This window comes from Peromyscus leucopus, chromosome 2 (genome assembly GCF_004664715.2).
Source record: "Peromyscus leucopus breed LL Stock chromosome 2, UCI_PerLeu_2.1, whole genome shotgun sequence".
Taxonomy (NCBI): Eukaryota; Metazoa; Chordata; class Mammalia; order Rodentia; family Cricetidae; genus Peromyscus; species Peromyscus leucopus.
This window is the reverse complement of record NC_051064.1, coordinates 129,767,539-129,792,775: the sequence shown is the minus strand read 5'-3', so window position 1 is coordinate 129,792,775 and position 25,237 is coordinate 129,767,539. Positions and strand designations below refer to the sequence as shown.

Here is a 25,237-nt window from a genome sequence, read left to right as displayed (position 1 = left end):
GCTCTTCCCCTGGGCCCGATGCTAAGGCATAGACAAGCTGCCCAGTAACAGTTTATGGACTGGTTGAATGGGGGCACGAGAAAGTAGCTGACTGACCTGGTCACAAAGGTTACTGCTGCCTGATCTTGAACCTTGCATCGAGTCTCTTGACCACTGTCCCTGCAGTTCTTTGTATGAGCTTTCATTCCTAAAGACATTATTTATCAGCATTACTATTATTGTTCTGTGGTGCTAGGCACTGAACCCAGGGCCTTGCACATGCTGGGCAAACATTCTTCTGCTGAACTCCACCCCCAGCCCAAGGACCTTATTCTTGACCACCCCCAAATTCCTAAGTACTACCAGCTCAATTCTGAGAAACGTCTAAGATCTGGTCAAATTAGATTCAGAGATTTTGGTGGCACCCTCCTTTCTCCTTTCCTTAGAGGCCTGATTTCTTAGTCTGAGCAGGGCTTTTGCAGCAGGGAGTGTGTACCTGAGATCACAGCCAACACCTATGCTATTGCCTGGTGATCGCGCAGTCACATCTCTTCCTCCAGCAAGGATCTGCTCCTGGGGCTGGGATGGAGCTCACGGTAGAGCACCTGCACAGCATGTACAAGGTCCTGAGTTTGAGCCCCCGGTGGGAAAGAAAAGAAAGAATACTCTGTTCCCTAACTTGTAGCCCTGTAAGGTTCACCAAGCCCTCTCCACACACGCCACCCTACAGACTAACTGCGACTATCCAAAAGGAAGACTGCGAGCTGCCTCTAGAGGGCCGACCAAGTTCATCTCAGTCTCCTTCCTCTCCAACAGACTCAGCCGGGCATCCTTCAGCCTGACCACGCAGTATCAGGAAGCCTGGCTTGGCTTCCTGTGAGTGAAGTTGGATGGAATAGAACCTTTTCCCTCGGGTTAAAACCCTCAGGTCCAGCAAGTATCAAAGACAGACTGCTCTTCCTGAACACTTGGCTCTGCAGACTACCCAAGCCAAGGACAGTGAAATGAGGTGAATTACCACAGAAATCTTTATTAAAATGTGTCATCAATAATGTTAGCATACATACAATATACACACATACATATGTACATTCTTTGACACACCTCACAGATTGCCAACATCAGTTTAACCAATAAATTAAAACTAAAAACGAGGGGATAAGGGGGGGGATATTAAAGGCAAAAATTTCATTTTTTATCTGGTAAGAAATTGCAAATTTCTCAGAACTTCCCTGGGGGAACCCTGACCAGAGAATCTTTGAAACAAAATACATAAATCCCCACCCTCCCCCCAAAAAGACTCCAAAAGATGCAGTTACAACAAGTGTGCTTCTCAGAGCCGGAGGGGCCTTCACTCCACTTCATCCTCTTCTGGCTTCAGGACAGTCTGGCCCTCAGCTGGAGCAGCGAGCTGCCTGTGGGCACTTGGGCTCGGTGCACCTTGGGCTCTGGGGGTCGAGGGGCAGGCTGCAGCGTGGGAACGGGGGGAGCCGCACTCATCTGAAGTGATGTCTGGCACGTCATCTGACTGCGTGTCAGAGCTTTCTAGGTCACTGCGGATGCTTTCAGGCTGGGCTAGGCTGATGTCCCAAGCTTTGCTGGCCAGGCAGTCTTTCTGTTCACAGTTTTGGTGTTTGCAAGAAGGATCCTCTTCACTGCCACCACTGCCGCCACCAGCACCACCGCCGCCAGCAGTACCCTCCTCCTCATTCTCTGCCATCTGAGCATGGACGTGGAGCGAGTCCTCTGTGCTGCTTCCACTCACCAGCTGATAGTGACTTGGTTTGGCTTCAATGTCCACTTGGATTTCCATATTGTTGCACTCTCTGTGGGCACAAAATTCATTGTGCTGAGTCATGCATAGGTTATAGTAGAGCTGCTCATAACATATTTCTGGGTTCTGGCTTAAGTAGTTAGAAGAGATGGGTCAAAGGAGAACTCATTTTTCCCTTTTCTACACACACACACACACACACACACACACACACACACACACACACACACACTCTCCTCAAAAATTCTCCTTAAAACATCTAAAAAGATCTTCCAGAATTCAACTAAGAACCTCATTCTATCTTAATCCAAATGCGAATGTGAAAGCAACTTGTCAGTTTTCTATGACTGCGCCACAGTCAGAAGCAGTATGAGGACCTCAACCACACCAGGCCAGACACAACATTCCAAATGAACCAGATCCAGCAAAGGGCAAGAGAAGCCTGAGACTAGACACCAGCCAACAGCAATCCAGCTCTTCAAGTTCCATTTGGATAACTGCACTGTTACAACAGCCAGAAAAAAGAAGAGGGAAGAGGTGGAAAGAGAAACAGGGAGAAAGGAGGTAGGGAGTCTCTAAGAGTCAAGTGCTACCGAGAATCAAGAGATGCTGAACACTGCAGACCACGAAGTGCTCACTGGGTTCACCAGCACACCACATCTCCACTAGACGCCACACGGGACCTTGGATGAGGAAGGGAGCTTCTCAAGACCTAGCACCCAGTGAAGAGGCTGCCCTGGGCTCTGACTGCCCACATACCTGTCCTGTGGGTTGTAGGAACTGATTATGGAGCCGGCCATAGCACGAGTGCTCGCGTTGTCACTAATTGCACCGAGACTGGCTGTGTCTTTGGGGAAAACTTCCTTTTGGACATCGGCTTGGACTTCTAACCTGTGTAAAGAGGGGACGACGTTCACGTTAACAGAGACCTGGGTGTTCGGGCAGTCTGCTTCCTGGCACACATCTCTTTCATTATTCTCTTGAGAACCATCTCCATGCCTACAGAGCTCCTTTCTTACATATCAGCTGAAATCGTCTCCTGCTTATCCCCACTGCTACGATTTAAACTCAGGTCCTTAATGAAATAGTTAGCACAGGGCTCCTCACCAGGAGCCCCTACCCTAAGTCCCAGTCAAGCAACCTTCCAGGCAGTGTCAATGACGGCCAAGATGGGACCATCCTAAACACTCTAGCTCTTGGCTCCCCTCCTGCCAACAGGCACCTGTGGCCTTGCCGATCTGCAAGCTGCTCAGGTTCTCTTTCTTCCTGTTAAGTCCGACATCACAGCCTCTCCAAGTTTGCACTTATCCCTCCGAGGCTCTGTGGATGCTATGCCCTCTCTCCAAAGTTCCCCTCCTCTGCCTGAAAACTTATGCTAGGTCTTTAGCAACAAAGGACTACCATTTCCTCAGTCCTTTCCAGCAAGCGACACCTCCAGCCGAGTGCCCAACCTTCTCCTGTTCCAGCTTACACATCTCTTGCCACTCCTGTGAGCGCCACAAGGAAGAGCTCACACCTCATTCACACTTTGACTTCCTACCCTGCACATAACAGGCAGAACTCAAACACTTACTAATCAAGTTACCTCCAGGCTATGAGAACCAAGGGTATACAGGAGCCAACCTCTCCCTCCTCCTCCTTCAACAGCCCCTTCCCAATGGGGTTGCGAAGCTGGGAACCCCTAACTGCTTCCTTTCTGGCTCAACCCCATTTTGTTGTGCACTTCACTGTTTCCTCACAATGGGTTTCCCGGTCGGGCCCATCTGACTCATGCACTTCCCATAAGGAAAGGCTTTCACAGGACGCAGCAGCTGCCGGCCGCACTGCAGTCTCAGCAGTCACGCTCTGGCTCTGTCTGTGGCTCATTCAAGGGGCGTCAGCTCTAAGAGAGCACAGTAGTGAATACTCTAGCACGCGGGGGCGGGAGCCCCTAACAAGGGACACCAGTCACAAGACACGCTAGGTCAGCAGCCTCCACCCTGCTGCCTGTCTCTCTCCCCTACCACTCTGCCTCAGATGCCTGCCCTTCAAGAATGTACCGAGGCGGCCTGGGAAAACGAGGGTAAGGTGGGGGGCGGGGTGCACGCAGGTCTGTGCTCCAGCTTCACCTCGGCCACAGGTCACTCCCTGGGTACAGCCTTTCTCAAAGTCTACCAGGCCACCTACTTGGTGGCTGCCAGAGGCTGGTTCATGCCAGTGGCTACATGGGAATCATCTGGGGAGACTTTTCTAAACATAGACCACCCTTAGGTTCCACCCCAGGAGATTCTAAGTTATTAATTCTGGAAATATGCTCCCAATCTATTTAAAGAGGTTCCCAGGTGAACGAAGGACACCAAGGTGAAGGAAGTAGTCCACTCGCCATCTGTCACTTGCATTGTTTCTGCAGCCAAATGGCCATCTGGTCTCGATCTCAACTTCCAGGACAAGTGGCTCAGGATCTGGGAAGGCAGTCTGCCCTCTCTGGGGGCTTCCCACAGCCTCCCCAGTGTTCTCCACACTGCACTGAAACCAGCAGGGGCTGCTGCCAGTCACTCTGGTTCTTTCTGTCAAAACGAGTCAGAGTACTAATCCTCTTCCCAGGTGGAGGCCCTCCAGGTCCCTCCTCGCCTCCTGCCCTGCTGTGCTCCACAAGGCCACTCTTGCCCTACTGAACTCAACTGTTTCTGTCTAATGTCGGTTACACTTCTCTAAATACATATGATGGCATTACGGTAGGTCTCATTGGCAAAATGCAAGTAAATCAGCTATTTTTATTGACAAAGCTTCATGTATTCTTTTTTAAAAATAATTTATTTTATGTGCATTGGTGTGAAGGTGTCCAATCCCCTGGAACTGGAGCTTCAGACAGTTGTGAGCTGTCATGTAGGTTGCTGGGAACTGGACCTGGATCCTCGTAGCCAGTGCTCTTAACTGCTGAGCCATCTCTCCAGCCCCACTTTAGGTATTCTTAATACAAATTTATAGAATTGATTTTCCTACTCTACCAGTGGGAACAGGAAGGTCAGAAAGAGTACAGTACCAAGGAGTCAATGTGATACAGCATAAAACCAACAGGCTGCGAGTGCCCTCTGCTCTTGCTGCGTCCTAGAGCAGGCAGCCTAATGAAGCAGTCAAAGATCTCAAGTCAGCATTATTCTTTAAATGGTCATCACTATGATGCAAAGAATTGTGAACTTTGCAGAAGAAAAGTATCACTGGTGATTAAATCACCGTGGTATAGAGAAATGGCTCAGTGTGTCCCTTCTTATAATTCCTACTGCTTGTTACAGACCACCTATTTCCTTACCTGCTGTATTTTCCCTTGCCGCTGGAGAGAATACCACCACTCAGTGTACCCCCAGAAAGGGCAGCAAAGCTGGCTGTTTCACTATAAGGGCCTTGCATAACGCTGAGTCCATCTGTAGGGCTCCCACTGGTGCTCAGCACACTAGTCAGGCCTTCAATGCTGCTTTCCCCTATACTGGGGTTCTTGAGGGCCCGCCAGGCATCTGCCACTGTGGGGACAACCAAACATCTCCATTTGAGAAACATAACATCAAAACAGTCTGGGAGGCATTTTCCTGCAATGACTCTTCAGAGTGGAGGATTTTCATGCAAAAAAGTACAATATTCACCTAACAAACAAGTCCACACATCAGACTATTAACATTTGTATTTAATCCTTCCAATAACTAGGGATTAGCAGCCCTTGTTTTAGATGAGGAAATAATAATAAGAAATTAGCCAGGCAGTGGGCGCACGCCTTTAATCCCAGCACTCAGGGGCAGAGGCAGGTGGATCTCCGTGAGTTCGAGGCCAGCCTGGTCTACAGAGTGAGTTCTAGGACAGCCAGGGCTACACAGAGAAATCCTGTCTTGAAAAACCAATTTAAAAAAAAAAAAAAAGAATTTAAAATTAAATGACTGTTCAAGATCGCTTAAGTCATACTGAATTTTAACTGCAGACACTACTTCCATTACATTGCCGCTACTTTTATCTAACTTAGTCCTGCCTCACTGTGTTTTTTTTTCTTTAAAATTTTTTTGAGACATGGTCTCATTCTATAGCAGAGACTGTCCTGACTTACTACTCAGCCCGGGGCTGACCTTGAATCTCAGTCTCCCAAGTGCTAAGATTACAGGTATGAACCACCATAGCTGACTTGTTTTTCTCTTTCTCCTTTGAGACAGGGTCTCCTGTGGCCCAAACTGGCCTTGAGCTTCTGACCTCCTCTGCCTCAGCTTCTTCAGAGCTAAGATTATAAGCAAGTATTTCCAGGCCCTTTTAAAGTATGACTAGTTCATGGGAGTTTCTACTAGGAAGCTTCCAAGACCTCTGGCCATCTCTGTAGGTGAAGAAACTGTTCAGTGGGAGTCAGAAGACCAGCCCTCATCTCAGGTCTGCAGAAGCTCTTGCTAATAAATACAACTTAAAGAAGTTCCTACTGAAATCGGTGACAGCCCTGGCCCTCCCTCTTCACAGTGCCGTCGTAAGAAGCAAGCAAGATAATAACTGTGCAGAGTCCTGGGAAAATGGCAGTGCGCTGCAGACCCCGGCTTTCTTCTCAGCACTGGTGCGCACTGTCACTTCAAGTCCCTACTGCCTCATCCCTGCCACACACACACACACACACACACACACACACACACACACACACACACACAGAGGCAACTACCAGAGGGACTCACCTACTAATTCTAGAACCAAGAAATGAAAGGCTAAAAATACTTTACCCCCCACAAAGCTCATTCTCTAAAGAAATCCAATGATAATCTCTCTGTAAAAATGTGCTAAATTCTACCGACTTTCATCTTTTGTTCCATAAATTCAAATGGAAACAAAATTCCTTCCTTTACCTGTGATTGGACCATCATCTTCATCAAACTCAATTTTCACCCCCTTTCCATTGGCTGTGCTAACTCCACAGCCACCTCCACGACAGAGAGAAATGGGTACAACCCCATAAACATACGCCAGCATAATAGGGACACCAATACCTGGGGAAAGAGATGGAAACATGTCAGCAGGTCAGTAGGCTGCAACTGTCCTGATTCCCCTCCCAGACTGGGCACAAGCAAATCTCTATAAAGGGAAAAGGGAAGGGGAGGAGGCATCTCAAGAGGCTGCTGGCAGAACAGAGAGCAGACAGAGTCACAAAGGTCTGCATGTCTTGGCTTCAATTAGAGACCATACATGTAAAATCCAACATGGGAAATGTTATGTTGCTTTTATACCACCCCTTCTTTGCAGAAGTGCTAAACTGAGAACCAATCAAGTTGGAGAGATGGCTAATGGTTAAAAGCACTGGTTCTTCCAGAGGACCCAGGTTTGATTCCCAGCACCCACGTGGCAGCTCACAATTGTCTAACTCCAGTTCCAGGGGATCTGATGACATTATCTGTCCTCCAAGACACATACACAGACAAACACACACACATTATATATATATGTGTGTGTGTAAAATCAGACAGTTGGTGAATGAATGATAATGGGGTTAAGGATCCCTCAGACTGAATTCTCCAATCACACTGCTGTGAGTGGCAGAGTAGCTTAGTTGTTACATGCTACAAAGTAAGACTGCCTGAATTCGGGGCTGGAGAGATGGTTTAGCAGTTAAGAGCACTGGCTGTTCTTCCAGAGGACCCAGGTTCAATTTCCAACACCAACATGGCAACTCATAATTGTCTGTAACTCTAGTTCCAGGGGATCTGACACCTTCACATACACATACAGGCCCCTCCCCCCCCCTTTTTTTTTTTTTTCCTAGATAGAGTTTCTCTGTGTAACAGTTCTGGCTGTCCTGGAACTCACTTTATAGACTGGGATGGCCTTGAACTCATAGATATCCACCTGCTTCTGCCTCCCAAGTGCTGAGATTAAAGGCATGCGCCACCACTGCCTGGCTACAGACATACATGCAATGTAGACAAAGCACCAATGCACATAAAAATAAATAAATCTTAAAAACAACAAAACAAACAAACAAGAAGACTGCCTGGATTCATGTCCCCGTGACTTAACCTTGGCTGCACTTGTATAGGCTGCACTTCCTGTCTTTAATCATGCTGTCTTTGTGGCCCATGTGAAGGCCATACTGTGAAACACTCAGAACTACCACTGACAATGATGAAACTCATGAAGTGCTAGCTACAAACGATTTTTTCCTTTTTTAATTTTGTTTTTGTTTTTCTGAGACAGGGTTTCATGTAGCTCAGTTTGGTCTTGAACATGCTGTGTAGCTGAGGGTGGCTTTGAACTCCTGATCCTTCTCTTTTACCTGCTGAGTGCTAGGACTGCAGGATTGCAGGGGTGCACCACCAGAACAGGTTAACATTTTTCTAAAATAAACTCTCATTCCCCCAAAATATTATGAGGCATTAAGAGAAAACGAAAGTGGTTTTGTTTTGTGAGTCCTGTAACAAACAAGTAGAAGAAAAGGATGAAAAGTAAAAAAATGGTGTTTAATTTTGTTAATGCACCCTTCTCTGCGTGTGCACTGAGTTCCAGGCCCTAGTCTAAGACACACCCTGATAATACAGTGCAGTGAAAATCACCACAGTAAGTGTGTCTGTAAGATTTCATTCCCAGGCTGGGGAAATGGCTCAGTGGGTAAAGCATGCATCTGCAGGCACGAAGACACAGTTCAATCCCACGCAAAAAGGCATGCTCCTGGCCTATGAGAGCCTGTCCTACCTCAAAAACTAGGGGATGGCTCCTGAGAATGGCACCCGAGGTTGGCCTCGGGCTTCCACAGCACTCCTGCGTTCCCACAAGCGCCCCTGCCCGACACTGCATACATGAATACACAAAAAGCTGTCTCCACAATAAAGCATCTGGCCAGCTAGCTGACTGCTAGTCAGCTGACAGAGGAGCTGAAGACCCACTAGCTTACCAACACTAACAGCAGCGATCACGGGGGACGCGATGACTGACAAGGTCACTCCTCCTGTGATGGCCAAGTTCCTCTTGTGTTTGGAGGTTTTCCTTCCCTCATATCTGCTGTGAATCTAAGAATAAAAGAGAATCAGGTCAGCAGGTCAGGACATTAGGATTTTGCCAGGGAAAAAAAGGACAAATGTTCATTTGCAAGTTATATTAAAAAGTGCCCTCCACCCACCCAAAGAGGGATCTTTCTCAAATTTCAACCTAACCCAGACCTGGAAAATATAAATGAATGCCGGAAAAGCTAATCCAAGAAAAGATAAAGCAGCTCAGGGGAATGAAGCTAAACATTCCACCTTAAGTCACTGAGACAAACCAGGCCCAGGATGTTAATAAGAACTTTCAGATCTCCTGGGGGTTTATAAAAATCCATTTAAGAAATTAAAGTTATTTTTATCTACAAACCAGCTGGTTTTCATGCAACCCTGAAATATAAGCTCCTTCCCCTTTCCTTCAAAGGATTGCCAACAAAGCCAACGCTGGAGCAGGCACAGAAAGGCACGTCTTACCTTCCTCCCAACGTAAACAGGAATGCCAATGACCATGGCAGGAATTGCAATGCCAGCAATGAGCGAGATCCCCACTGGAGCACCGATCAATGTGCCCAACTGCCATAGAATCTTCTTCTTCCGGCTCCATGGCTTCTTGCCCCAGAATGTACAGCCAGAGGGGCTACAAAGGAAACATGCTAAAGTTAATGCCAACATCACAAACACAGCTACTGTCACCAGAGGGCTTGATAAAAACAACAACCACCTTTTCAATAAGATAGATTTAAGTGACAGGAGGCCACAAGGAACAGATCTGTTAGAAAGGCGGAAGCAAAGGACAAAGGGTTCTGGGCTTTGTGGGTTTGGTAAAGGTAGACCTCCCAAATGGAAACTCTTTTTCTATCGTCTCATTTCCTTACCACCCTGACAATTACCCAGACCAGCACCATTGGAGATCCCACACAGCTTATGCACTTGCCATCTCACCCAACCATACCTAACAGATACAACCCAGGTTCTTGAGGAAAGAACTCCTCATGTCCTTCCTATGAGTTTGTTATTCTGAGTATGGCTACTCTGACCCTTAGCCCTTCCACGTCTGATTCGTCTACCTCATTTCCCTTAGTGCTGCCTTCTCTACTTGTTAGGCTAACAATGTAAAAAGGAGAAATCCTGACTTGTTCAGTCCTGTGTCTCTACAACGACCCTATATATACGCCTTCTGATTTTCACTAAACTGGAAATGAGGTACCTCATCTCATAGTGAATGCTGCTATACTACGACTGACATTTGTAAATGTTAGCTCCTTTAGGGTATGATGTAATATTCCCTCAGTTCTTTAGAAGCTTACTACATGGAAGGAACTGTAAAAAGGCCACAGTTAATGAGATAAGACATGTCCATGAAGTACCAAGAAGTAGCAGCACTTACAGCAAAAAGAGATAAAGGAATGGCAGTGAAGAATGCAGCAGAAATAGGAAGGCTGGAGGATGACGTGGCATTGGATGTCAAGTTCCAGACACAATAAGCTAGCCCATTTTAAAAAGCAAATAAAGGCTGCACCTTTGTGCAGTGCACACCTTTGAACAGGAGGCAGATGCAGGCACATCTCTGTGAGTGTGAGTCCTGGTCTACATAGAGAGTTCTGGGCCAGAGCTACACAGTGAGACCCTGTCTCAAAAAAAAAGGGGGGGGGGGATAGGAGTGGCAAGACAGCTCAGTGTATCCAAGCCTGGTGACTTAAGCTCAACCCTTGGAATTCACATGATGGACGAAAAGAACTGACTCCCACAAGTTGTCCTCGGACCTCTACATGTATGGTATGGTGCACACAAGTGCATACACACAAAAGAAATGACTTTAATAAAAAAGTAAACCCAAACAAACCTATCAAGAACTGAACAAGCTGAGATAAAGGATGACACAAGGAGGCTCAAGTGGTCAGAAAGCAGCTGTGGCCAATAAGGTAACATGAACAAACCTAGAGGCAAGAGACACAGGGAACAGCAAGCTCAGATTATTTGAACAGCGTGACTGGAAAGGTAGACTAAAACCAGACTGTGGAAAGCTTAAAAGCCATGCAGCAGGCAAGAAAGCAAGGCAGTGAAGAGTTACACAAGGCTGTTAGAGAAAACACCAGAGGCATGCTTTGAAGGAACTTTCTTTCTTTCTTTTTTTAAAGGTTGGTTTATTTATTATGTATACAGTGTTCTGTCTGCATGTATGCCTGCAGGCCAGAAGAGGACACCAGATCTCATTACAGGTGGTTGTGAGCCACTATGTGGTTGCTGGGAATTGAACTCAGGACCTCTGGATGAGCAAGCAGTGCTCTCAACCTCTGAGCCATCTCTCCAGCCCCCTAAAGGAACTTTTTACAGTTTCCTTTTTCTGTAAATGAGATCAACTATGCTATGGCTTTCTGGTATCCTTTTCTCTAAATGAGCAAATGAATAGGACGACAAAAGCAATGGATACTTGTTACCTTACCTGAGGTAATGCAAGTCGGAGATCTCTTTCATGCAAAGCCAGCAGAATTCACAGCCACACACTGCACAGGTCATGTGATTACAGCTTCCATCATTCATCTTGATAATGTAAGCACTACATCGTGGGCATGGCTTGATGTCATCTACTAGGTAGGGAAGGAAAGATAGGGAGAAAAACACCCCAGTTAAATCTAGTCTGACTTTATTATTCTTAACAGGGTATGTAAAAAATGAGGACAAGGCAGCCAGGAGATTTTACCTGAAGATTCCAAATTGTGCAACACTTTCCTGCAAGACTGGATATATCCAGAACTCTTGTTGTATTTTTTTGTTTTGGGGATAGGCTCTCATGTATCTCAGGCTGGCTTGAAATTGGTGAGGATGATCTTGAGTTTACGATCCCTCTGCCTTTACCTTCTGAATGCTAGGATTACAGGCCTATACCACCATGACGGACTTCTATGATGCTAGAGAGCCATCTCAGGGCTTACTGCATGCATTAAGTGAGCATTCTACCAACTGAGCTGCACCCCCAGACTCAGGAATTTTCATAAAATAAGTCTGGTTTCATGTTAAGCTGCCTATTCCAATAATTGGCATCTCACACAGCACTTGAGTCACAGTTCAGCAAGGAGACAACCCTAGACAGACTGATGGTTCCAAGGCAAATGGAATTTCCACCAGTCAGTGGCTGACAGATTAAAAATAGGCCATTATAGCAAGAAAATTCTATAGCTCGGTCAGCTTTAAGTTTTGACAAACTTTTTTTTTTTTAAATTTTAATGTGCATTGGTGTTTTTGCCATAGGTGTTGGGTCCCCTGAAACTGGCATTACAGACAGTTGTGAGCTGCCATGTGGGTGCTGGGCATTGAACCTGGGTCCTCTGGAAGAGCAGTCAGTGCTCTTAACCACGGCACCATCTCTCCAGCCCCTTGACAACGATTCTTTATGAAGCTAACTTTTGCTGTTAACAGTTTACAATCCCTTCCCATGACATTTTCAAATTTAAAAATCAAAAACTGCTGGGCGGTGGTGGCGCACGCCTTTATTCCCAGCACTTGGGAGGCAGAGCCAGGAGGATCTCTGTGAGTTCCAGGCCAGCCTGGTCTCCAAAGCGAGTTCCAGGAAAAGGCGCAAAGCTACACAGAGAAACCCTGTCTCGAACCCCCGCCCCCCCCCCCAAAAAAAAATCAAAAACCAACAGAGTATCTATATAGTATTCACCTGGTAATTTTCACAGGCATTTACAAACCATCCTATCAAAATGACAATTTCAGAGACTCTGTTATGCTAGGAAAAAGCAAATGGCACAATTTGTCTCCTACTAACTTGCCCAAATGACACCAGTTAAGACAAAGTACATCTAAAGGATGCTGACATTTTAAAGATTGCTTTTAATAATCAAAGTGGAAAGTGACTGTGACATTTCCTCTTTCAGGCTAATCATTAACCTAAAACAGTGTTTATTTTCTTTTGTTAAAATTTGTGCTCTACTTCAAAAAAAGCTGTGATGCACTTCAAGCTAGATAACAAGCAGGACAGGTTTTTTGTTTGTTTGTTTGTTTTTGGTTTTTCTGAGACAGGGTTTCTCTGTGTAGCTTTGGAGTCTTTCCTGAAACTCACTTTGTAGACCAGGCTAGCCTCGAACTCACAGAGATCTGCCTGCCTCTGCCTCCCAAGTGCTGGGAATAAAGGCGTGTGCCACCACTGCCCGGCCAGGACAGGCTTCTCTGTCCCTCATGAAAAAAAAAAAAAACCAAAGTGCTCTCCAAGCTGAGACAAATATTAAGAAAGCAACTTGAACAAGAAGCAACATAGCAGATCCATCATTAAACATGTAACCAAGCCAGGAAATGTGTCTGTAGTCTCAGCGATTCAGATGAGCCAAATATTTCCTGATCTCTGATCTCAAGGATACATGACTATATAGTAAGACAATCTCTTTTCGTTTTGGACTCACAATATAGATACTAAATATGGAGACAATGAAATAATGCCAACTTATACCTGGTCCAGATTCTTGCCCATAGCTGAGACCTGAAGTGTGCTTGGTCCGAACTCGTAAAGTCTGAGCCCTCTGCTGACGGGCCATATCGCAGGTCTGGTTTGGATGCCATATCTGCTTGCAGTGGTAGCAGAACTCAGTCTGGCAGCCTTCCCTCTCACAGGTTAGCTTTGGGCAGCTGGCACAGCCATAGGCAATAACAGCGTAACTGGGGAAGGAAGTAAGAAGAGATGATAGTCATATAAGACTGACCTGACAAAGACAGGCATTATTATCAGAGCCTCTACTGTTGGTACCACCATAAATGATACAAAGACCACAGACAGACAGACAGACAGATACCCCAAGTAGGCTAACTGTACTAATCTCCTTGTGAAAAAATATGTTACTTCCTGAAAACAGAAGGGCATGTACTCAGCCTGAATTCCAAGCATTTATTCAATCCATTTAAGCTACTTCAGGAGTTTACCACAGCCAGTTTCATAAAAAATAGGGTATACAACAATTTCTTTTTAATGGTTTGCTATATTTGGAGAAACCCGAATTTGTTTACATGAGAAGACAGAACAGTTGTAAAATAAAGAGCCACAGCAGAAACCAAAGCATGTATGTGCTTTCATTTTAAGATCCATAGTGGAGTTGACCTGATCACAGCTTCAAACAATAGTTCTCCATTGCCTCACAGTCATCTCCAGCTCTTAAAGGCTCATTTTTGGTTTTCATTCTTTTTTATTTTATGTGTATGAGGGTTTGACTGCATGTTATACACGTGTACCAAGTATGTGTCTGGTGTCTGCGGAGGCGAGAGGGGGCATTGGATCTCCTGAAACAGAAATTACAGATGGCTGTATGCCACCAATGAGGGTGCTGGGAACAGAACCTAGATCCTCTGCAAGACAACTGCTCTTAACTACTAAGTCATCCTTAAAGCCCTATGATTTATTTTTATTTAATTACATGTATGCTGTGTGTGTGGGTGGGGGTATGTGCTCTGCAGTGCCCAGAGATGAGAAGAGACACTGGATTCTCAGCAACTGGAATTCCAGGTAGCTATGAACTAGCTAACAAAGATGCAGGAAATAAATAAACGTGGGTCCTGTGCAAGAACAGAGCACATTCTTAACTGTGGAGCCATCCCTTCAGCTCCTCATTTTCAGTATTCTTTTTTCTCTTTTTCCAGTTTAATTCTGTACTTTCTAATGTCTTCTTTTTCTTCTTTCCTTTCTTTCTTTCTCCTCCCTCTTCCTCTTATCTTTTTAAAGACTTATTTTTATGTGTATGGGTGGTTTGTACACGTGTACCACATGCATGCCTGATGTTTGAGGACAGCAGAGTGTATCAGATGCCCTGGGGCTGGAGTTATGGGCAGTTATGGGCTGCCATGTGGGTGCTGGAAATTGAACCTGGGTCCTCTGGAAGAGGAGCATATGCTCCTAACCAACCACTGAGTCAGCTCTCCAACTCCCTAATGTCTTCTTTCTTATCAGCTTCTAAAACCTTAATACTACTAACCTCTTTGCACCACAGCGTAGTAACACCTTCCTTTCTCTCTGCTGACATACAGTTAAAGATACACTCTTTAGAATTTGCCAGTGTTAGCAGCAACCATTCTTATAATCCCTGTTTATCTGTTAAGAATTAGTTCCCCATAAATAATCCAATATATTTTAAACTACTGGTCTTTCTAATTAATTCTTAATAATGTCAAGGAAATGCTTAGCCCTTACAAGTGGACATTTGCTTAAAATAAAATTAAAGGGCTGCATGTAGCTCAGCAGAACATTCACCTAGTATATGTAAGGCCCTGAGTTTGATCCCAGGCACTGTAAAATTAATTAAATTTAAAAAGTAATTTAGAGAAACAAACACAGGTTTTTGTTGTTGTTGTTTTCAGTATTTTGAGACAGGGTTTCTCTCTGTAGTCCTGCACTAGAACTTGCTCTGTAGGCTGCTTGAGGCTGGTCTCGAACTCAGAGATCAGCCTGCTTCTGCCTCCTGAGTGTTGGGATTAAAGGTACATGCACCACCACCCCGCTGAAACAAACACAATTTTAAAAAAAGGATGTTTTATTTCTTTTTTCTTTCTTTTTTTTTCTTTTTCTTTTTCTTTTTTTTTTTTTTTTTTTTTGGTTTTTTCGAGACAGGGTTTCTCTGTGTAGCTTTGCGCCTTTCCTGGGACTCACTTGGTAGCCCAGGCTGGCCTCGAACTCACAGAGATCCGCCTGCCTCTGCCTCCCGAGTGCTGGGATTAAAGGCGTGCGCCACCACTGCCCGGCTAGGATTTGTTTTATTTCTAATTATGTGCCTGTGGAAGTCAGAGGTGTTAGATCCCTAGAGTCGGGAGTTGCAGGCAGGAGTGATCTACTGATATGGGTGCTGGGAATTGCACTCAGGTGCTCTAGAAGAACAGTCTCAGATTTTAACCATCTGAGATCTATACCAACTCACCAGTCCTCAAACAATGACTGCATGTTTACTGCCATTTGTACTTTGTCCTGTAGTTCACACTTTTCTCCAAGAGCCAAAGACCTCAAACAACTTATATTAATGCTAGTAAGCTTTTCCTGATTTATTTTATAGTTATGCAAGATGTTCATTATAGCAATTTAAATTCTCATGTTGATTTGAGAATTATGCTGCAGATTTAAATGACAATGTACCTATCTCCTGTGACATAATAAGATTAATATTCTCAGAAAGAACAGTAAGACTAGGTCAATGTGTGAATACAATGATTCATATCCTGTAAGAGTTCTGAGCAAATTTACCCCAGCTAGCAGGACAAACAGATACTAAACAATGTGTCTTAGGAAAAAAGTGACTTGCTTGCTATTTTGTGTTAAATGGAAAGGTACATAGTGAATTCCAAGATAGCCAGGGCTATACAGAGAAAGCCAAGGCTACACAGAGAAACCTTGTCTCAAAGAAAAAGAAAGTATCAGCTGCCGTTTCCAACTCCACATTACCCTGTTTTTCTTTGTCTTGGCAGAGCTGCCATCTTTTCCCCAGGCAGTGAGCAGATAGTCCTCAAGGAATGACAGTTTTCAAGGAATGACAATAAAGCATTGCATACAGAGGCCACGGACTGGCACAGCCAACAATGGGGAGCCAATTTCAGGAGTGAATTTGGCCCCAAGAAAGTAAAATAACCCCCAATACAATGACTCTGTGGCAGTCTATCACCATGACACAGAGTTACTCGGGGCATGAGACTTGGAATTCTTGCTTTAGGTCACCTACTCTGTGCTGATTCATACTGCACGACATGGACGAACTCGTACATCTCCAAACTGTAGCTTCCAGTCCTCTAGTGGAGGCAGAGGCACCGGCTGACTTCAAGTACAGCTTGACATTCTAAAACTGCATTTATAACCTTGCACTGGGGCTGGAGGGATAGCTCTGCCGTTAAAGGCTAGACTCACAACCAAAAATATAACCTGGCACTGAAAGCGATGCCATACCACACTGGACTTCTGGCCTTTGCCTGATCTTTTCTTTCTGCCTAGCGATGTCTTTTCCTCTCTTCTTTCTGGTAAATAGTCATTTAATAGCTAGCTCAAGCCAGGCATGGTGGCACACACCTTTTAACCCCAGCAGAGGCAGGTGGATCTTTGAGTTTGAGGCCAGTCTGGTCTACAGAGTGAGTTTCAGGACAGCCAGGGCTATGCAGATAAACCTTGTCTCAAAAAAAAAAAAAAAAAAAAAAAAAGAACCAGCTCAAATGCCATTTTCTCTCTAAAATCTACTTCCCCTCTCCAGGCAGACGGTGGCCCATCTGTACAGTGAGGTTTTCACAGCCCATTATGTCGTCTACCTCTGCCACCACACAGCATACCTGTGGTGGGCACATGATAGTGATCCTCTTTTGCTTTGGCTCTTTAGCTTTCCCCAGGGCATTCTAGCTCCTCTTCTAGCCACTAGTAGCTAGCTACCTTTTCATCTAACCATGCATGCTTGGCTTTTTATATATCATGCACTATAATTTACGTCTCCATTTTTATATAAATTCATCTTAAGGGTAAAGCTTCTAAATAAGGGAAACTCTCCCTAGCTGGAATAAAACTTCATTCATGACACTCAATTCACCCTAACCATAGTGTTCCTTTTCTTGTATGACCTATACTGGCGGGAGCTTCTCTTCTACTCTGCTGTTTAGTTTAACCAAGCATTCAAGTTTGCTAATTAGATGCTTAAAGTAGGGTATAAGAAATTATATGCTGCCTCAAGCACAGAATGTGCTCCTCCAAGTTCACACAACTTTTATGTTAAATCTTCAAAAATATCACAGTGTAGCAGGTTATCTTAATTTCAGCCCTGGAAAAAAATTATCCCATTAATATAAATTATATTACACCTCAATGGATTACAATGGTTAAAGAAATATGTTCCCATATAATATTTGTCTGTACTTCCAGTCCTAAGTCTTACAAATTAACAAGATGATCCATTTACAAATGGACCCTGAGGTTCTTTAAAGGAGAGAGACATGGGGTTAGAGAGACAGCTCAGTGGTTAAGAGCACTTGTTGCTCTTGCCAAGGACCTGGGTTTGTTCCCAACACTCACATGGTAGTTCACAACCAAATGTAACTCCAGTTCTAGGGGATCGGATGCCCTCCTCTGACCTTCACAGGCACCAAGCATGCACTTGGTGAACATATATTCTTGCAGGTAAGACACCCATACACATAAAATAAATAAAAACAAAAGGGGATAGCAAAGCCACACCCCTACTATTTCCTTTTTCTTGTCCTATTTCATACCCACTCCTAAGCCAGACAACTGTAAAGGCCTCTGTATCTGGACTCCCTATTCCTTACCCCAAGTCATAGTTCATTCCAGGAGGTAATCTATCCTGGAGCTACTTTTTTTTTTTCTTAAATTCTTTTAACAAAAAAGGAAAAAGAAACTGAACATGAATAGCAGATGCCGGTAAACCTAGCACTCAGAACAAAGAGATAGGATTGTGAATTTAAGATCAGTGTGAGACACAAACACATACGGTCATATCTAGAAGGGCAAGGGAGAAGAGGGCTGGAAGAAAGGGAGTGAGGCTCAGTGGTGGGGCACTTGTTTATAGCACACGTGAGGCCAGGGCTGTTACACTGAGAAATCCTGTCTTGAAAAGAAAACCAAATAAATAAGAAAGTAATAGTAATTAAATAAAGATAAAAAAGTAAAAACAAACAAAAACCCAACCCCAAGCAACTTGGTTGGGGATTTAGCTCAGTGGTAAGTAGAGGGCTTCCCTAGCAAGTGCAAGGACCTGGGTTCAGTCCTTAGCTCCCGGGGACAGGAGGAGGGATGAGGAGGGATGGGGAGGGATGGGGTGGGGTGGGATAGGGTGCGTGAAACAAAGCAAGACAAACCAAACCCAAACAACAGTTACAGCAAGGAACCCTCACCCCTCAGCCTTCACCATGTACAGCTTAGCTGTGTCTATTAACTGGGGTCTAGTCTACTTTTCAGACTCATGATCCCAATGTAGTTAGATGCTGAGTGAGCCAGACTCCAATCTCAGCATGCTGTCTTATGTTTTTACACCTCTACATATTGCTACTGCACTCAGGTTTTAAATGCTTTATCTGCCAGGTATGCATTTCCACTCATATTCTCAAAAGTTGTGATCAAATACCACTTCCTCTTCAAGGTCTTTCTTGACAATTTTATGAAAACTTAATTATATACACTTAAGACACTTGGGGTTTCCTTGATATTTATTCTGTCACAGCTATAATTCCTCTGTCAGTTGTCCATTTCCTCTATAAGTTCAAGTTTCCTGTAAAGAGGGCCATGCCTAAGTCCTTTCTGTAATATTCAATGCTCACCCAGGCATCAACCCTTGTCTGTTTTTCCCACTCTCCTGTAAGAACTATGCTGCTCATCTCTTCACCCTCTCATCAAAACTCATCTACCCACTCCATTCTTCTGAGACCTAATGGAAGGCTTTAGGAATGGAGTTGGATATTCTGCTCCACAGGAGTAGGTTCTTAATCTACTCTGAGCAGAAGACTCACTAAGATCCTAACAGAAGGCAAGCTAGAACAGTAACAGTTAAAGGAGTTTAGAAAACGGCAAATAGTTAAGGCTTAAAGATACCATGGCTGGTTGGGGACCTATAATCCTCGGTACTCTGAGTTTGGAAAGTTATATCATATACCACACAACATATCAGCATTGGCAAGATTTATAGTAAATATTAACATACTTAATGATGTGGTGGCATACAATGTAATGCCAACATTCAGTATCAGGAATTCAAGGTCAGCCTGAGCTCCATTGTGAGTTGGAGGCCTGTCTGGTCTGCATAAGACTCTATCTTAAAACAAAAGTATAAGAAGCTAAAAAACAAAAACAAAAAACCATCCAAAACAGAACAACAACAAAAACTCCACTTGTTTTAGTTTATTTAAACTAGTATTTCTTGATCATATTTGCTCTCAAAACATTTTTAAGTAATGTCTACAGCACACCTTGAAAAACATTGATACAGATGAAAAACAGACCCAAAAGATGGTGGAAATGAGCAGGGCATAGTGTTATACACATGTAATCCCAGCACTTGGGAGGCTCAAGCAGGAGGGTCTTATGTCTGAGGTCATCATGGGCTACATTACATAGGGAGACTCTATTTCAAGGCAAAAACAAAAACAAGAAAACAAAAAACAAGATGGCTGGAAGACTGGAAGCTATAAAGAAGCTTGAAATAAGGGCAGATTAAATAGGTGAATTAAATAGTTTTATTTTCCACAAGGTATTGCCATGTAGTTTTAGGATAGCCTGGAACTTGCTCTAATATGCTAACTGAACCAGATTCCAATCTCAGGATGCTGTCATGTATTTTATACCTCCACATACTGCTCAGAGTACTCAGGTTTTAAATGCTTTATCTACTTTTGTCTGCCAGGTATGTATTTCTTTAAGGCTGGCCTTAAACTTGAAGTAATCCTGTCTCTGCTTTTGGAGTGCTGGAATTACAGACATGTGTCACCATGTCAGGCAAATAGTGATTTTTTACACGCAGAACATATCTCATAGGTCAGGTAATCAGTGAACATTTTTAAGCACCTTAGAATGAGTATTTTGGCAAATAGGGAAAGAAATATTACTGAGCTGGGAGGTGAGTACACGGGGAGGCTGAGGAAGACTCAGGCAAAAGCTGTAGAACAGAAAGTAGGGGCCAGATTAAGAGAAAAGGTTGAGGGCTCTGGGGATATAGCTCAGTGGCGGAAATGCTTATCTAGCATGTACTGAGACTATGAGCTCAGTACCCAGCATTAAAAAAAAAAAAAAAGTGGGGAAAATTGAGGAAGGCTTCAGAAAGGAGAAGCCTGGTTGGGCACGATGGTGTATACTTGCAGTCTCAGAGTTCAGGAGGTAGAGGCAGGGGGACTACAGCAAGTCTGAGGCCAGCAGGGGATACATGGCAAGATCCCGGTTCAAACAAAAGAAAAATCCTTTACTGACTGTGAAATATCTCTCATCCCGGGAGCTTGTTCCTCTCTCACAAATGTACTATATATAAATTAATGTACCATACATAAGTGAACAGAGGCTTTATAAGATGGCCAGTCATGTGGGAAGGCCAATAGTTGATATTATCTGCTGGGATCAGTGAGAAGTAGGACTCTGCAGGGAATGGAGGCAGCAGTGAGAGGCTGGAGCCTGGACCTGCAACAGAATTTAGGTCAAGGTAGCCACAGCACTTCTATTCTGGGGACCTTCCCCTGTTGACGGGTAATTCTTTAGCCTACTCTACTCATCTCTCAATCTCTCAGAGATTCTGAAAATCAAAGATGGACAATAGAACACCTGAGAGGAAAACAATAGTTACATCATTTGCAGTTTCTGAAAGGACACATTTAGGCAGAGACTCCAAAGCATAATAGATCAACTGCACCACTTACCAGCTAGGAAGCATTAACTCTACATTTAAACTTCTTTGAACTGGTTTCTCCTTTACAAAGTACACTTACCACCATCTATCTGTGTGTGGCTAAAGTGAAATTACTGTTTCATTGATATAATACTTTGAAGACTCACTGCAAAGAACTACAAAAATGCAAGTTACTTGCATTTTAAGCTAATTTTTTATCTCACTTGAAAGTATATTTTTAAGATTATACTTGTTACTACAGTGTTTGGTATATCAAATAATAATGTGTATGTTTTCTGACTGAAATTGGTTCTCTCACTGATAAAGCCATATGAGAAAAGAAGTATCAGAACTCTGTTCTGTCCTACAAATATATGTATATTTAAAAGAACAGATCTCTTAATTTATGGTATTCTCATTAACTTAGTCATGGTAACTTTATCAGGTCACTTATATGACCCCTTAGCCTGAAGAGTGTACACATACAAACATGGGAAGACTTGGCCAATTTGGCTTTCAAGGGTGCTATGTGGACAGTAAACATGGTCAGGTGTAGGAAGAGATATGAGGCTTAGGGTCTCTTTTCTAATGCTTACACAAGATTTTTGCCAGACCCAGAAGAATAGGATAGTTTAATTTAAAAAGAAAAAAAAGAGAAAGAGAGAAAGGAAGGAAGAAAGGAAGGAAGGAAGGAAGGAGAAAAACATCTATACATGGTAGTGCACACATGTAATCCAGCATTGGGGAGGTCGAGGCAGGAGGATCAAGAGTCTGAGATAGTCTTGGCTAAGTAGCAAGACTATCTGAAAAACAAAACTGGGACTAGGAATATGGCTCAGCAGGCAGAGAACTTGCTTGGCAGGCACAAAGCGCCAGATTTTATCCCCAGCACTGTATAAAATCAGTGTAGTGGACAAGACTGCAGCCCCCTGTGCCCAGCAGGTAGAGGCAGGTGAATCAGAGTTCAAGGTCATCAACAAAGCAAAGAAAAAGGTTGAATCTAGGCATGAAGGGGACACCTCTAACCCCAGCACTTGGGAGAAAGACACAGGTGGATCTCTGGAGTTCGAGGTCAGCCTGGTCTACAGAGTGAGTTCTAGGACAGTCAAGACTACATAGAGAAACCCAGTCTCAAAAAAAAAAAAAAAAAAAAAAAAAAAAAAAAAAAAAAAGCCAGAAGTGGCAGCATATTTTTGGAATTCAGCCCTGGGGAGGCAGGGAGAGGTGGCACTCTGAGGCTTACTGGCCAGCCTAAATTGACCTCTGGTCTTTACACACACCACAAAAGCTATTTTTCTTCTGGCATTAAAAAGAGGTAGCAGAACAATTGTCCATAGGGAACTTAGACAATTATTTGGAAATAACTGAATTATAAAGGGACTCTATATCTAACCACCTTCAATTGAATATTTCAAAGTCACTTTATAAACATTAATTAATTAAGCTTCTTAAGTCTTAAAGGATTAGGCCTCTGTGAGATAAGAAAAATAAAGCAGGTAAGACTACTAACAACAGGAATCAGAAGAGAAACTAGAGTCTAGCATCCTGGCTCTCTCACCGCTGTTCCTAGAATATGCCCAAAACAGTGGGGCAGTCCCCAAAATTCTGATTGTGATGACAAGCCAATACTAGCATTGAAGAAATACTGGGCTTTGGAAGTAAGATTACTATTCCAACACTGGTTTGTTTCATTGCCTACCAGTTTGCTGTAAGGGCCCTGAACAAATTATTTAATTTCTCTAAATACCACTTTTCCCATTTGTAAAACTGTATGTATCAGATCAATCTCACATTGTTGTGAAGATTAAAATATGCATAACTAGTACAGGCACCCAGATGCCGGCTTGCTTTCTTCCCCTAAACTTTTTTAATAACTTTCAAACCATAGAGGTTTATTTAGATCTGTCACCAAGCTTTCGTATTTCCTAACTTCTGTTCATTTTTATTGATGTGAGTAAAGACAGATTGACTTTAAAAAAACAAACAAACAGACAGACAAGAGAAGTCACATTTCATTGTTAAAATTCAAATAAACTCTCAGCTCTAAAAAAGGAAGTTAATACAGTATTCTACAATTAGTCAGGCAGTGTTTTCCTAATTTTATATCCCTTTGGTTCAGAAAACAGACCAACAGTATCAGCAAAACCTGAATATTCTATAAATTAACTTCCCCAAAACCAGTAAGGCCACCAAACACAAGCACACACTTTCAACAGCCTGAAAGCCCTTCCTGGTACTCACAGAACAGAAAGTGAAAGCAATCTGGGTAACTTTGACCACATTTCCAAGCAACTCTGAGTAATTTAGAAACTCCATCTCGGTGAGGTTAAATACACCCACTTCTTAACAAGTCTGGCACTCTCTGACACCCTAAACAGCTCCTTTTGAAGGGAGACAAATGGCAGCATCATGGAAATCTCAGCTCAGCCTTGATACACAGGCTACAATTAAAAGCTTTTAAATCCTTTGAAGCAAGGGTTCACAGAGCCTTTTACTAGCATTACGTTCACACTAGGCGCTGCCAGGAGAATCTCTGCCCCCAAAACATGACACACAAGAATATAATTAATCTGTCCAAGGTCACAGAGCAGGTAATGGCAGTCTGGCTCCCCATCACACAGAAGAGCCCCTTCCTAACTGCATTTGGCCTTTCACAGGTTGGAATGAAGTGACAACCAGGTTTTTTAAGAAAGGGGGTGGAGAACCTTCACTGAAGGCTTCAGATAGGGAAATCGGGTATTCCTGTTCTGTAGACAGAGTATGCTAACTCGCTGACCTTTGAAATTAATCATACATAGGGCATTAAAAAAGACTGTCATACAGATCTCAAGATTGAGAAGGTAGGCGTGCGTTTTCTCCCACCAAATCAACCCCGTTGATTTTCCTGGACAAAGAGTCTGTCTACCACTCATCCTGCCCTAGGTAGCACGTTAAGAACCACAAGGTGCCTGCCAGTAGCTTGGCACAGCACTCAGTGCCCAGGGTGCCCCTAGAGCTCTGTTAGTGAGCTGCCTTCTCTCATCATCTACATCGAAACTTTCAACAGCGGTTGTCAGGAAGAACACGCCTTCTCCAGCAATGCTGCTAAGCGCGCCCCTAGCCAGATGGACAGACACACCCCTCGGAAGCGCTGCCCCTTCGGTTGGGCATTTTCATTCTCTCTCCTTTAACAAATATTCTTCCACTGTCATAACGAGATCCCCCCCCCGCCTCCACCCACCCCCCTAAAAATGGCCCCAAACCCCCAAAAGCCCCTGCTCACCCTGGTCTCCTGACTTAATGGACAGTTCCCTTCTCTTACCGCTCAGCCACCACCTCAAACTCCTAAGTAGGCAGAGGGTGCTGAGCTCCACCAGTCCGGTTGCGGGGCTGGCCGGAGGGTCGATTACTCATGACCATCCCTCCTCTCCCTCATGCTGGGTATCCTCCTTTCCTCCCTCAAGCGGGGTGACACCCGCCGCACCCCGGACGGTCCCCCCGCGGCCACGCCCCCGCGCTCACCCGCAGTCAGGGGCGGGACACCAGCGGCAGTCAGGGTCCGAGGCCAGGTACCGGCGCAGCATGAACTCTTCGTACTTGTGCATGAGCGGCGGGTCGGCCAGCAGCAGGCGGATGTCGTGTGGGTTGAGCCGCTCGCTGCACTCGGGGCAGCTGATGGGCACGCGGCTCTCGCTGATCTCCAGGCGCAGGTAGTGGCGGAGGCAGTCCCGGCACGAGCGATGCGGGCAGCTGAGGAGGCGCGGGGCCCGCTCGGGCGGCAGGCGCACCAGGCACAGCGGGCACTCCACCTCCTCCGGGCCGCCGCCCTCAGCCGCCTCGTCCTCCTCCGGCCCCGCCGCCGCGGCCTCCGCCTCAGCCTCGACAGCGGGCTCGGCGGGCAGCGCTTCCATCGGCGGGGCCTGGGCCTCCGCCGGGGCCGGGCGGGAGGCGGCGGAGCGGCCGGGGGCGGCGGCTCGGCCTGCGGCTTGGTCCGGGCGCGGCGACCGCGGGCCGAGGCAGAGAAGACGCTATGGAAGGTGAGGCGCCGGCGCCGGCCGCCGCTGCGGCACTTAGGGTCGGGGGCGGCCGCATGGAGCGAGGTGGAGCGCGGCGACTCGGAGTCCTTCTCGGAGCCCATGGCCGGCAGAGGCTGAGGGGCCAGCGGCGCCCAGCGCCGCCGCAGCTCCCGCCTCAGCGGCCCCCCAGCCGGCGCCCCGGCCGCC

General features: G+C 45.0%; 1 protein-coding gene across 1 annotated transcript; it reads right to left on the bottom strand.

The window, feature by feature from the left end:
• Positions 1-984: 984 nt before the first annotated feature.
• Rnf19b (ring finger protein 19B) lies at positions 985-25,209 on the bottom strand. Its single transcript, XM_028855812.2, is given in 10 exon segments — positions 985-1,805; positions 2,513-2,644; positions 5,043-5,250; positions 6,592-6,732; positions 8,628-8,742; positions 9,187-9,349; positions 11,156-11,300; positions 13,163-13,368; positions 24,537-24,957; positions 24,960-25,209. Coding segments are annotated over 10 exon segments (2,199 nt in total). The 5' UTR covers positions 25,153-25,209; the 3' UTR covers positions 985-1,330.
• Positions 25,210-25,237: the final 28 nt, after the last annotated feature.